Consider the following 15,518-nt stretch of genomic DNA (forward strand, 5'->3'; position numbering starts at 1 on the left):
AAACATCCATCGAGATATTAAATAACATTTCTTATGTTAAATAAAATAATAGAAAAAAAAAAAGGGAAAAAGACAACGATTTGTTTCGCGAAATGAAATTTGCGTATAGTATGAATAGAAAAGAAAAAGTACTAATAAATTGGTAATTGTTCAATTGAAAATAATATACCAAATGTAGAGTTTCCAATGAAAAAGGAATAAAATTTTTCTGTGTGTTCGATAAGAATCCGAAATTGAAAAAATAATTTACTACGACGCGACGAGAAAAATTAAAAGATCTTCAACATTCTCATTTCATTTCGTTTTCTCTTTCCCTTTTTATGCATACAAGTATGATAACTTGTTTGACAATTCTCTCAGAGACCTAACCGTCACTCATTCTCTCATATCATCTTTTTTCTTTTATTGTTAAACGTATTTCTATAATACCCTAGGACAATTCGAAAGCTCAGTTAGACACTTTAAATAGAAATAGTATAAGATCATTACAAAAATAAAATAAATAATCTGAATAAATACAAATATAATAATATATATATTGTGTGGATGGAGGGGGGAGAAGAAAGGGTGTTAATGTTAGTTAATAAATTATTATTATTAATATTATTATTATCATTAATGTTATTACTATTATGTAGGATTATTGGAATATGTGTATGTGTATGTATGATTTATGTTTGTAATATGAATGAAGGATGTTGTATAGATGTGTTACTTGTACGTATTTTTGTATGTTTGTATAGATATGCGAGGGCGAAGTCATGACACGTATTTAATAATTAATAATGATAAAGATAAATAAGCGAGTTCGATTAAGAAAAAAAAAAAGAAAAAATAAGATTAATTCGACAAAACGATCAACGATTTACGATCATAATGGCATTCATATATTATGCCACTCGCGATTGGCATTTAAAGGGTCAATTAATTTCCTATCGTTTCATTCTGTTACACTCATTTCTTTATAATATGATGGTGTATATCGATTAAAAATTAAACAAACACACTAGAAAAGAAAATAATAAAAATAAAAAAATAAAAAGAATTAATGATATATATTACACGCATTCACGTTGACGAGTATCAAAATTTATAAGAATATTTAACAAAAAAAACTAAGAAAAAGAAAATAAAAATAGCCCAGCTGGACGTACGTGAATTTCGTAAAAATAAAAAATTAGTATTAAAACGTCGTCCTCTTATATTTAAATAAAATCGAATTCGAATGTTTTCTCGGCTTTGATCTCGTTCCGCTTTTTTTCCTAATCGCGAAATAACGAAATTCATTTGAAGATTATTCCCAATTTCGAAATGGCGTTATTAAAAACCCTTCCGAATTTATTGATTGATTTTATTTTCTTCTTCCTCAAACAAGCATGCATTTCATCGTCTACGATAGGTTACGAAAACGTAACGAAAGTTTATGGGAAACCGAATCGAAACTCGTCGAAAATGGTTCATTTCCCTTCGCGTTTTCTTTTTCAAGGCAAAAAATCTTTGGAATCGTAACCGAGAAAAATTCCGACGTGCATTTTAAATGATTAAAAATACTGAATATAATTATGATATTATAAAATTACAAAAAAGAAAAAAAAATATTATTAAATGAAAATCCGCAAAAAAAAGAAAGAAATAAAAAAAAGAAAAAATAAAACAAAAGTTCGATAGATTCTTTTGCGTGGAAGAATAATTTAAGAAAAAAAAAAAGTAAAATACACCGTATTAAAAAAAAAAGATAGATAATATAAAGTTCGATAAATTAACGAACCTAACGTTACGTTCTTTATTCACGTCTATTATCATTCTCTCCTAAATTTCTACGAGTTAATTTTAATAATTAACTATTAACTAACAACGGCGGCGAAAACCGACGAACTCTACGATCTGCCCCGAGGATTAATCTTTCTTTTTTTTTATTTGTTTTGTTTGAAATCCTTATCCAAATACTAATTGGAAAACTTGAATAAGATGATAATAACGAACAAGAATTGCCTTTCAAACGTTTACGATTCTTGTCATGTTCATATTCAAATCTATTGATGAATATAATTCGGACAAAAAAAAATCAATCCAAAGGGTCAAATATAAAATCATTTTATATTTGATAATTAACTAGCATCCTCGTGTTTCCCATTGGAAAAGTTAAATCCTTAGTCTCGCACCGATTTGATTTTCTCCTTGGATAACGGAACTTATTAATATTATCATCATTATTATTATTATTATTATTATTATTATTATTATTATTATTATTATGATTATTCTTTTTTTTTTTTAATAATGAAGAGTCTGATTAAGGGAATATCTTTGCGAGATAAAGTCAGTGAGTTTTTTCGAATGGGCGAGTCGTCGCCTCGTATCCCTTCTTCGGCTTCCGCCTTGCCGTCCTCATGATGGTGGTAAAGTAGTGCGAAGGTATTCGCATAATTGATTGACGAATTCGAGACAATTAATATAGTCCCGTAATATCAAAAAATCGCGCAAATTACGGAAAGTAGCGGAAGATGCTGTCTTGCGAAATTCATCCGCCATTACGTCCCTTGTGACGTCTTCACCCAAGGGAACGGCACGTTCCACCAAAGCGGCTTGTACTTCGCACAGGACCTGTGAAAATAACAACGATAACAACATTTTTATATTATTTTGATATTATAACGAATTTATAAATGATAAGATTATTTTGCAGATAATTTAGACAACGTTTAGATTGATTAAATATATTTATATGCTTATGACAATAATTTACGGTTTGTTTCGACGTATGGCAAATCATGGTTTCGAAGATTTTTTTGGATGGAACATTGAGATAAAAAAAAGTCGTATGATATCTGGACAATTAATAAACCCTCGAAAAATTTTTCCATACAAAACAGTTTGTCAAATATCATTCAACCTACTCTTACTCAACGTTGACATATTCATATATATATATATCTCCGTTGTCAATGCGACCATTTAAAAATAAACTTTTACCAAAAAAAAAAAGACGAAGAAAAGAATCCTTTTGCGATAGGTAAGCACTGAGAGGGTTTGTAATGCAATTAAAAACTTTTAAATCATCAGCATAATGCAGAAACTTTAAGTTTTGAAATACATTATTCACAGGAACTATGAGAAACATCATAAATTACTTAAATTTCTTTACAATATAAATCCTTAAATTTAACAATTTCAGATCTAGAAGATAACAAAACTAATCATCCAAGACAATAAAAAACCTGTCCTGGATACAAAAATAACAAATAAAAAGCAAAAAATAAACACGCATTGGTACAGTATTATATATAAACTCGTTTATAACGGAATTTACTCGGAGTCAACGATTCGAAGGGTGTAAAAAAAAAAACGAAAGGGGGAGGGGGAGGTGGTTCGATCGAAGTTATTTTTTTGTACACGCGATAACTACGGAATTGAGGTCGTTGGATATTATCGAACAGTACAGAGGAGAGAAAAAAAAGAAAAAGAAAAAAAAAGAAAAAGACAAGACAAAACGAAAAGGTGGAGAAAATTGATGTGGAACACTCGGTGTTCTGAACACCGGTGATCTGACGAGAAATGTTTTGCGGTTCTTTAGAGATTCTGTACTCGGGGGACGAGGGAGGGGGGTTTACGTAAAATTGCTCGTAAAACTACTGGTTAAATGCTTTTTATATCGTTCATAAATCGGTTAGCAAATAGTGATAGCAGCAACGTTATATTTCAAACCATGATCGTTTGTTAACCATTGTGAAAGTCGAGTACAAGAACGTTTAATTATTAAAAGGAAATTATGATTATTTTGGAGTAAAAAATAAAATAATTCTTTCTTTTTTTCAAAAACTCACCGCACGTAGTTTCAATTCGGCCTCCCTAAAGTATTTGTAAAACGGTAGCTTGTAGTCTTCTTGATCCCATACTATTTGTTCTAAAGCTACTGCGAATATTTGCAGAAATCTATACGCTTTCAATAACATTTCGTCCATCTGCATTATGAAAAACAAAAGAAGAAAACAATAACAATTAAATTATCATAATTTTTTTTCAAACGTTTTTAATCACGATATAAATAAAATAATCGATGAGAAACTTACGCTTAAGCCTTTCAAATATTCGATATCCAATTGTTCCCCTAATCGTTTAGGTATTCTCGGAAAATTGGGCAACCAATCGTAATACATTTCCTTCCACTGCGAGTGCAAATTCTCAAAATCGGATTTGAAACATTCTTGGACCTGCAATTATCAACAAATATTTTTTATTAAAATTTAAAAGTCATTGAATTCTAACGATTAATATATACAACGTTTTCTATGTATTCTCCTCCTTGTTTGTCTACATTATTCTACATACTTTTTCTACCTTTTACGAGAATGTAGGATAAATAATACAAAAATACGCATATGCATATCAGTTGAACGCTTTGGTAACGTTTAGTCAGCGATTACTTCGATAACCCTCGTTCCAGGTATCGGAGAACACGGAGATGAGTGAAGAAGTGAAGAGGGAAGGGGTGGGTGGATGGGGGAACAGAGGGGGAAAGGAAGAGGATTATAGGACACGTGAATGAGTAAGCCTTACTCTCGTAACTAAACACGAACAAAATTATTCGCTGACATTTTGGGGAAATTACTGTGCCGATGCACGCAAATACCCCCGACTATTAGGTTTCTTTAAACAGAAATTACTAGGAAAAACTAGGCGCCGGGTTAAGACACGTTGTCAATTGTCCTAACACGGAAGAGTGGATTATGAATCATTCATTGCGTTAACTAGTCAGCTAGGAAAAAAAAAATTTTATATATAAGGAAGAGAAGAGGGGGAGAGGTGAGGAGGAAGAGGAGGAAGAAGGCATCGAAACCCTCGGATTTGATGGAATAATGCGAGAGATGGTAAAAACGTTCCGCGAATTTTTAACATTAGCGCCGTTCGTTCGTACGATCGTTTAGGAAGCACAAGTGCATCAAAGTGCACATCAAAGCATCAAGGTCGTTTTCCTTTAATGCGATACATTAGCGTACGTTGGATTAATATTCAACGAAATTCGAGGATAACAAATACTAACGCGAATTTGTACGATTCGATATAAAATTCATGAACCCAATGATGAACATAAACTACAACAACGTGAGATAATGTAATCGATTAACGAGGGAAAGGTGAGGACAAATTTAACTATCGAGCGCGTGCGTCCCTTTTCGAAGGATGGAACTCGCGTATTTCTCACGATCGATAATTTCCTGTTTTGTTTCTTTTCTTTTCTTCTCTTTTCATTCTTTTTCTTTTTGATTTTATTTTTTTGGGTGCTCCAAGGTATAATCGATCGGACGTACCTGAGCTCTCACCGTTCCTGCTCTCATCTCTTGTCTCTTCTTTAAAGATCATCTTCTCTCCACGCCCAGATCATTACGAAACAGCTTTCGAATACGATAGAAAAGAGAAGTGCCGTTCCGTCTTTGCCTCCATTCCATTACTTTTAGTTGATACTTTGTTTTTATGCCGCGGAATCTATCGGAGAACAAACATCTAATTCGAAAATATTGATTGCGTCACGCGTTTCTTATTAATTTTTTACGAATCGATTTAAGGGCTCACCCAAAACGATAAGAGAAAAAAGTATCGTGAACTTTTTTTCTGGAAATACTTTCGCGCGTTACGAGTTATTTAATTGACACTTTGTATGGTGTGGGCGCATATATGCGCCCCGACGAAAACAATCCATGCTGATTTAGGACGCATATATGCGCTTATATCAATTTTTTTTCTATCTACCTCACCTTTTGATTCGAAATTCTTTTCTTTTTATCAAAATATTTAGTTCAAATTAGTAATGAAATTATTCTGTTTCCGCGTTCAAAAGGTTAATCCTTTTGATTACTATGAACGGATATTATATATAATATTATAATTGTTTGCGTATTAATAATTCTTTCGACTTTTGTTGTTTCAAAATTATACTGTAAACAAACAAAATTAAATTCAATACACTTTTTGGTGTTATTTTATTATCAACTGTAATTGATATAATTACACGCTAATAATATACAATTGGTTCATAGTCAATTATTCAGTACTTAAAGGGTTTGAAAGATACATTGAAAGGAACCGGAAACTTTGAATCAATTTTTAATAAAAAATATTAAACATTTGTCAAAAATATTGAAAACTTCTTTATCTTTCTCTCTCTTTCTCACACGATTTATGACTAGTTAATACTATTCTATAACGATCCTAAAAAAGGAAAAAAAAGAAAGGAAGAATAAGCCTAACTTTCGAATACATTTCCGAGGAGTTTGCTATAACGGACGTTGTTGCTGTTGCCGACTGTTACACCGGACCGGAGAGAACACAGTGTTCTTTTCCTACGAGACGCGGATAGTCTAGCATGAATGAGAGAAAGAAAGAAAGAAATAAATAAAGAAAGATAGAGAAAGAGAGAGAGAGTAAGGAGAGGGAAAACATAAGGAAGGAAGGTAGACGAGAAGGGAGGAGAAGGAAGGAAGGAAGAAAAAAGGAAAGGAAGAAAGGAATTGTCGCTGCTGCTGCTAACAACCAACCAACCAACCAACTTGCCGGCGAGCAAAATCGTGGCGCGCGGGTTCTTTTGTGACTCGTAAAAGTTCTCTCCTCTGAACGGGCAACCACCGGTGCACGAATAATCGTAAAACCGGGCTGCAAACTGGCAGGAAGTAGGTAGTAGGCTGCCAAGTTAGAGTAGGTAAGAACGAACTGTGTCTTTCTCTTTTACTCTTTCATTGGTCTTCCCTTCTTCCTCCTCGAGATCTATAAGGCGTTCCACTCGTGTATAAGTGTACGTGAAAGAAAAAGATAGATAGATGAACCCGTCAAAATCAATTAACCTTCTAGATCTTTTTTTTCTAGCATCTGTTACCACTCGGTTATTAGGAGTTGTAAAAATTTCGGCAAATGTAGTCGAATATTTTCGACCGAGAAAAAAAAACAAAAAAAAGACAAAATCTTACCGATCGAGATTTGGACCTATTTCGAGAATGAATGAAGAGGAAGAAATAATGTGCGTGCATCTGTGTGTGTGATAGATAGAAAGAGAGGGAATAATAGAATGAGTAGGTGGTGGTGAGACGAGACGAGAGGAAAGTCACGCGCAAAGAGAAAATATGTCAGCGGGAGGGAACCTTACACGACGACAATGACGACGACTACGAGTCGATATGCAAGAAACAGCAGCAGCAGCAACAGCAGCAGCAAGCAACAGGCACCTTGCTGCCATGGGGTATATATGTCGTGGTGTATATATCGAGGAAAGTAGTAGAATACGCTGGCGCGTTGTATATCCGGTCTTGTCTTTAGTATGCAGGCGGTGTATTACTGTGGCGTATGGCTGTGTCCCGTCCGCGGTATGGGAGAGGAGGAGGGGGCAGGCAGCTTCCGATTCTGATTTATTGGAATCCTCCACTTCCGATATTTTATCCGATACCTTCACGTCCTTAAATCCCTTTCTTTCCTTTCCTTTTTTTTTCTATCTCTTTATCGACCGATCGTTTCTATATTATAACGAATTTTGTTATAGATAATTCGATCATTTTTTACTTAAGCATATCGGATTTTATCTTTTGTTTTCTTATACGATAACTCTCTATCTTTTTTCTTCTAAATTCTTATCGGTGGTCAACTGTTTTTGCGTGATTCTCATTAAGTTGTAAGTTGTTTAATTATTTTATTCACTTTTGGTGTCAATATAAAATTGATTAGAAAAAACAATGCTATACAACTGAATATATCAATTGCACTGTTACGGATGCATAACGGATAAAGAAATTCTGACTGAATTTTGCAAAATAGCACGAGTTTTGACATATTAAGAGGTTATGTTACCTATCACGTGACTCTACGACCGTACCGCCAATGTACCGTTGTCACGTGATATATGACTAAACGACAGATATAAAGGGTTTCATTTATTTATAATTTATCTTAATTAATTCGCATTTGCATCTCCAACCATCGTCGCGTCGTAATAATCTAAAGTATTTAATCGAGATCTATTTCTCACTTCCTTTCGTTCAAAAAAAAGAAAAAACGATAACACGAGTTGCCAATGATGACGTCAGTGGACCACCAGACAGTATGTCGCCTGCAACTCGTTATCAGTCAAAGCCGCACCTGCGTCTTTCTACACCGTGAAGCAGTCACCACGGAGAAATAAAGAATGAAAGTTAAGCAAATTGAATCTTCTATTCTACTTCCAACCTCTCTGCTAACGTCCGAAACGAATTCGATATCGAATTATGCGCTGACTTAGAAAACAACGGTGTCGTGTATCGGTCGTACCGATGATGTAACGCGGCTCTTTCGACGCGTTTCGAACCGCCGTCATCCACCCCCCTCAAACCCCCTCGAATCCCACTCCAACCCTTTCTCCATGTCATAATCACACAGCCGGAACCAAGGCCTTCACGTAAGCGCCCTTTGTGGTCGTGCATGAAATGCGCTGACTTTTTTTCGCGGACCCCTGCCCCCTCTACTCTTATTTTTTTGTTCTCTCTCTCTCTCTCTCTTCATACACCTGATCATCTTGAGATCATCCGACTTTCTTGGTATTTCGCGATAATAATCAACAACATTTCTTTCCATTTTCTTAAGCCATTTGAAGAGTACAGAAAGCGCCTAACAATTGCAGTAGCTGGAGAAAGGGAATTATTTTTATTGCTAATGTTTAATTATTTTGATGAGAAGAAAAGAATTTCGAATCAAGATGGGATAGGTAGACGAAAAAATTGACAAGCGCATATATGCGTCCTCAGTCCACACGAATTGTTTTCGTTGGACGCATATATGCGCCGATAGCATTCAAAGGGTCAAGTTAACTGTTTTCTCGTAGTTAACATTTGGAGACTTTGGACGTTGGAAAATCGTTGAGAAACGATTAATAATAATTATCGTGAATTTTTTTAATCAAAAAGTTACGTAAGAAGGCGTATGTTTTTTGGAAAAGAATATAATTCTCGAAGCAGGAAGCGAAGGTGTTGAAAAATAAGATCGATTTCGAACTCGAGGGCTCCGAGAATTGGGTCGGACAGCGTAAGGACGTCCAGTTACAGACCCGGAATCGTGAGGACGCGTGTTCATGATGCATAAATCGAGGGAACCGAGCCTAATGTATGATGAAAAGGTGAAGAGAGAGAGAAAGAGAGAGAGAAAGAGAGAGAGAGAGTATAGTTTCACGTTTGACCGCAGTTTCGTTGTGACTTTGCGGTTTACCCGAATACGCCTATCCTCATTTTTCAGATTTACTTTGTGAAGGAAGATGAGGGGGAAGTGGAGAAAGCTTAAGGAACGAGGTATGTTGTTTGGATAGATAATAAACCACGTTTTTTGGGAAGGATTCTTCCTATTTGTTATTCGATAGGCCTTCTCCTAATTCTTCCTATTATTTTGTTCGTTCGTTCGCGTCAGGTTATAATGAAAATAATATCAAATAACAAAATACTTATTAGTTTGATGAATTTTCAATAAGAACCGTTAGCATTAATTAGTGTAAAAATAATGTAAATTAATGTATATAATCTATATCACTTTGTTGCTTCTCAGCGTTCATATCATACAAATTCAAATATTATCTATATTTTTTGTAACCATCGTTTATTTATCTGATACCTCTTTTGTAAATTTTGCGTTAATTAATTTATTCCGTAATATAAAATAAAAATAAAAATTAACAATACACACTAATCGATTAATCGGTTGACCTAATCGGTTAATTTCTATTAAACTATATTATTATCGAAGTTACGATAAAATTGGAAAGAAATCGATCGAGCTGGCATGAGAAAGATTAATTCAATTCTAACAAAAGATTATCGATAAAAAATGAAATCAAATGATAAGAATCGGAAGAGCAGAAAAACATTGATAGATCCGATAAGTAAAAGTAGAGAGATCTCTTTCGTGTGTTTGCCAACGACACGTAGAATCAACGATCGACGTCGTCCGTACCGCCGGAAGTACTGCCATAACTGCCTTCCGCTCGGTGTTCCCCCTTATCCCTGCTCATGCCCGATCCCACAAGCAGAAGTCACGGTAGTAATTATCGAACCATCGATGAGTTTGATCTTCCGTCGGGGGCCTTTACTTTTTGGGACTAACCGTTCACAAGGAGGAGAAGAATTTTTGTTCTTCCTAACGTTTGAAATGTTATGCGAATAAATGATCAAAACTGTAATACAGGTAAGTCTTTTCTATACACGGTAAATAGAGGTTTCTAAAAAAAAGCTGTGTTATATTAGACACAGAGTTCATTATTTTTGAAGGTAATATAATTTTGTAAATATGTCCAAACAAAAATAAAATCGTGTTATATACAGTGTTATAAAAGTATAACAATTCTGCAAAGGTTTGTAGAATAGATTTGTTTAATTAGTGTTAATTCTTATCGTGTTATAACAAAATATATAGGAGAATATTCTCAATTTATGAAACGTGTCAGATCAAAACCGTATTTTAGGAGGACTACTTGTATACATATATATATAATACGATACTTACGAAATCTTCACGAAACAGCGAGGTGTGCGACAAAGCTGTTTGCGATTGTACGATAATCTGCGATACGAGGTCGAAATCCTTTAATTGTTCGATTTCCGGATCACTGTTGAAATCTTCTGCCGCAAGTCCGCAAGGATTCACCCACATAGGTGGGGAATCCTGTCGTCTTGATTTCAAAGGTGCACCGTTAGTAGTCGTCATGATCACTTGTATTACGATTAATCCTGAAATCAAACGATAATATTGCCATCTATAAAACTCTGAACATTCTAAATAAAATGTATAATAAGATATAATTAATAATTAATTATTAAGACAAATTTTTACAATAAGATCCATAAGATCGTAAAAACGATTATTCTCTCTTTTATTTTTGTTTTTGAAATTCGAGATCATACGATCGATCGAAGACAATTATTTTTCTTTCTTTCCTCTCGAAAAGATAATCATCGAATTAAGTACGCGAAATATTAAAGAAGGAATATGGGGCCCCGGAGAATGCGAAACTCAAGTGCAGCTTCCGGGCGTCGGGGGCCATTTGGGGGATGGGGGGTCGGTGGGGGAAGAAAAAAAAACACAAGAAATCATCTCATATACGCTATTCGAAATCGAAGAGGAGGGTGGTGGTTGGTTGGTTGGTTGGTCATTTTTCGTCGATAGTAAGCGACCTAAATGGTAGATTTCGATCGGTCCCGTCTTATGATCATCCGGCAGTTTCGGAATCACCGTTGCTCGTCGAATTACGTCCCCGCGAATTCCTCGTCGCATTATTTCACGAGTTACGACCCTTGATGAGGGGCCTTGCCTTTTCAACGCTTGGTCCAACGGTGTTTGTCGACCGGCTACGACTAAGACGACGAGGACGACGCTACTTGCATTCTCTTCTTGTCGTTGGTTGTTTTTTTTTCTTCTTTTTTTTTTCTTTGCGTTAATTCATTTTTTCTTTTACTCTGTTTCACCTCGAACGCGGTTCTCTCAAAGATTCGTGATCGAAAAGAAAATCGCGAGAATATGGTTCGAAAGGGTGTCGTACACGCACACGCACACGCGCACGCGAACTCCCCCCACCCCACCCCCCTGTAATATTCCCTCACCATTTACCATCGTACGGTAATTTTTATTTGGCGTAACGAGAAATCGTAATTACGTTATAACGTTGCTTGCTTGCTGCTGTCCACCGAGTGTGTAAGATAATTCTCATTTGCCGAGATAATTTTTCTCCAAATTATCCCCCATACAGACAGACACAGACATATTTCTTTATTTCTTTCTTTCAAACGACTATGAGACAACTCTTATTCTTTCTTAACGGTTCCGCCGATCGTGCAGACACGCGGAAGGATGATTTAGGTGGATATTTTTTTTTCTTTCTCGTAACTTTTTCTTTTTCTCTTTTTCCTTTTTTTTTTATAAAAAGAAAACGTGTCTTGGCGATAGGTAACTTTCCAATTTCCGATCGGAGATGGATATGATGAGAGGTTTTAAAACATGCGCGCGCAAGACGGCCTTGAAACGTTCGGGAGAAACATCCTTCGCTAGACGTAAGTACTCGTACGAAATCAAAATTTAATATTACGTGGACTATGGCACGATGCAACGCGTGCACGAGAATTAAAATGGTGGAGGGGAAGGAACGTAGAATCGCATCGTGCATTTTAAATGAACGATACTACTTTGGAATATGGCATACGTATATATATATATATTGATAATACAACTAAATTTTATTGGTAAATTCGATTTGAAATTCGATTTGAAATTCGATTTGAAATTCGATTTGAAATTCGGGTATTTTATTACGTTAAACAATCACGATTGATTTATACTTTTTCGAGAAAAGTATAAATATTAAAATAAATCCCAACGAAAAAAAGAAAAAAAAACACGAAAAAAAAAGATGATGATCATGCGAATGAGTTATATTACGGTCGCGTGCCGCTGCGTCAAGAAAGATTGCATTGGAATTTTTGTCTTATGACGGATGATAAGTCACACAAGTTTTTTTTTTATCTAAGATAATTGAAAGGAAAAAATGAAAAAAAAAAACAAAACAAATATCTCGCGAAATGGCGTTTCGATCGGCACTTAAATGCGCTGTGCGTAGAATAGTCGCGTGAATTTATTTTCACCGACCCCTTGCCCCCCCCCCGCGTTTTTGATTTAATTTCAAAATATAGATAACTCGTTTTCAAAAAAAAGTTTTACAAAAAAAGTAACGGAAGGAGAAATAATAAAATCATCGTATTTCTTCTTCGATAATTCATCGATGTGAAAAAGAAGTCCAATTAACGTTCCCTTATGATCACGGATAAAATTCTATTAAATGTATATATAGAAATATCTATTTCTTCGTTCGACGTAAAGAAGAAAAAAAAAGATAAAAAAAAAGAAACGTAAAAATAGAATGAGATAAAAGAAGAGAAAAGTTTACGGGAAGAGAAGGACAGAAAAAAAAGGTGAAAGAGTCTTGCAGTATTATATCCAGACTTTCATCCAGAATGTATATATATATATATATATATATATATATGTATGTATTCTTACAGTGAACAAAAAAAAGTATATAAAATTCTACCGGTCTTGGGAATAAGTTCGTAAGGGACAGAAAAGTTGGCTATACTCGTAGGAAAATATTTTTATCGTTCCTCCTAACGACAATTTCGCCAATCGTATATCCTAACTCGTATTAACTCATGAACGTTAAGTAAATACTTTCTCTTTGGTTTAATTACAGGTAATTTTTCTGTTATTTTCTTTTTTTTTTCTTTTATAATTTCCTATAGCCGCGGTACGTTTAATCGTTAAACGATTAGCAACCATCCACTTAACTATTTAACCAAATTAGTCATTGAGAAGAGGAAGGGAACTAACCTAAAGAAAATAAATACGAGAATTTGAGTTTTCCGAATGAAAATTCGGAGAAGAAAAAGAAATAATTTAGATAGAATAAGAATAATCAATGAGAATTGTTCAAAACGTTACTATTCTGTTCTCCCTTTGGAGTACGAATTAAAAGAATGAGTAGTCTCGATGAAGAATTCAATGTTTCCTTTATAATCTGACATGTGTATTAAAATGGACAATAAGGATTAGATATACCGGAAAAAAATCTGTGCTTTGTTAAATTAAAATTAAAAGAAGAGAGTAGAAAACGAAATAAATAAAATAAATACATTTTCAATATAACGAATCTCATTGAATCAAACATAGTAAAACTATATATATATGCAATGATAACAAAAATCAGCTGTTATGAAGCAGATAAAAAAGAGGAGAACATTATCGAACAGAACTTTCCAGTAAACCTAATATAAGAATAAGAATAAGAATAAGAATGAAAATAAAAAAGGAAATAAAAAAGTATTGATACATAGGCAACATACTTGAATGTATGATAAATTTAGATCATTGGAGACAATATCTGAAGACCCACGTTTCTGATTTTAATCTGACGTGCATTTTAAACCCACACAACATGTAAAAAACGGACAACGAGTATAAGAATAATAATAAAAAGAAGAATAGAAAGATAGAAAGGCAACATAGGCAATATACTTGGGTGTGTGATAAATTTGCGAAAAGTTCCATAGATTTGGAATAACTCGAGTTAAGAGTTAGAGAAAAGTGAAAACTTTTTCCAATGTGAGATGATGATCCTCGGGGCCTACCTCAACGGATGAACGACGACGTTCCAACGAAATTCCAAAGAATCCGAGTTTCTTCGAGGTAGAGGAAAACCACCGCCGCCGCCGCCTTCATCGTCACGAAAAAGAGGCAGGTGGGGGGCTGGTAAAAAAAAAGTAAATCGCACATCCATGCTAGCTAACCAGCTAGCCAGCTATCACATCGCGTACGAGCTCGCGAGAATGAGAGAACCACGACGGAGTTGAAGAAGCTGGGCAACAGAAGTTCAGTGGTGCGTGGTGTGCCGGCAAGAAAGACGATGAAAAATGCGCTAATGGCGCACTGTCCTCGCATTGCTCGCGACAATTATACCCCATTAGAGGCCTGGGGCCCCCCTTTCATGGCAACCCCCCTTTCCTAACGTTCCAAGTCCATGCTCGTACCACCGAGCGTTGCGGTAGGTCGCGACGAAAGCTTACAATGCAACCGATGCACCTGTCCAACCATTTCTTTCTTTCAAATATTTTCTTTTTTTTTCCCAAGCCTCCTTTTAATAGTAATCTCGTCAGTTATATTATTTCAACGTAAATAATAGATACGTTTTTTGATTAAGTATTAGGTTAATGTTCGTACGTTTATTCTGTTCAAACTGCATAATAATAATGAAAATTGTTTTTTTGTACAATTTATTTTGGAAATGTTAACTATAAAATCTAGTTCACCCTAATAATATAAATGATTGATAAATGATACAGATTTACATGAAAACTAATGATGATATAAGCACAGATAAATTTTAATAACAAAAATAAATAATTAAATAGATAGTGAAAGAGAAGAGAGAAAGGAAAACGTTTCGAACTAGCTGCCATCGGAACCACCTGTGGGAGTCGCGCACGTTCAACAGGTGAGCTTCCGTGATGTTCTCCTTTCCCTCTCCCCATCCCTCTTCTTTCCATTCAATCCAATTCCTTGTATCAAAATACTCGAATGACCTACTTAACGTCCCATTCAATGGATTCAATAATCTACTCCCGATGATATCGTTTCCTACAACGAACCAATGAACTATATTTCTTCCTAGGAGTGGAATTTCGAGCTTACAAATGTTTATGAGATCTAATCGATCGATTTGAATCGATCATGTTTGAGAAGATCACCCTGGAATCGAAACTGTTTGACCAACTCAACTTTGTAAGAGCAAAGTATATATCAATAAGAAGGACCATAACGAGGTTGATGACTAATACGTTCATCGGCTTACTCGAAAGTGACGTCAAGCATGCCAGAAAGAGAAAGAGAGAAAGAGAGAAATAACACTAAGTGAACAGAGGACGCCACCGTGAATCCGATCAGCCGTTAGTTTTGTTCCTTCGATCTCGTTTATTTTACCG

At 34.9% G+C, this 15,518-nt stretch overlaps 1 protein-coding gene across 3 annotated transcripts in view; it reads right to left on the reverse strand.

Moving 5' to 3' along the window:
* Nucleotides 1-315: 315 nt before the first annotated feature.
* LOC122523166 overlaps nt 316-15,518 on the reverse strand; it is a 55,009-nt gene continuing 39,806 nt past the window's right edge. For all 3 annotated transcript variants that reach the window (XM_043644797.1, XM_043644795.1, XM_043644796.1), the window contains 4 exons: nt 10,501-10,724; nt 4,071-4,211; nt 3,825-3,962; nt 316-2,604 (listed from right to left, as the gene is read on the reverse strand). In XM_043644797.1, coding sequence (XP_043500732.1) covers nt 2,389-2,604; nt 3,825-3,962; nt 4,071-4,211; nt 10,501-10,701 — 696 coding nt within the window. In that variant the 5' untranslated portion in view covers nt 10,702-10,724 and the 3' untranslated portion in view covers nt 316-2,388. The remainder of the gene's footprint in view (nt 2,605-3,824; nt 3,963-4,070; nt 4,212-10,500; nt 10,725-15,518) is intronic.

The sequence above is a fragment of the Polistes fuscatus genome, unplaced genomic scaffold, assembly GCF_010416935.1.
Source record: "Polistes fuscatus isolate 324 unplaced genomic scaffold, CU_Pfus_HIC Scaffold6, whole genome shotgun sequence".
NCBI lineage: Eukaryota > Metazoa > Arthropoda > Insecta > Hymenoptera > Vespidae > Polistes > Polistes fuscatus.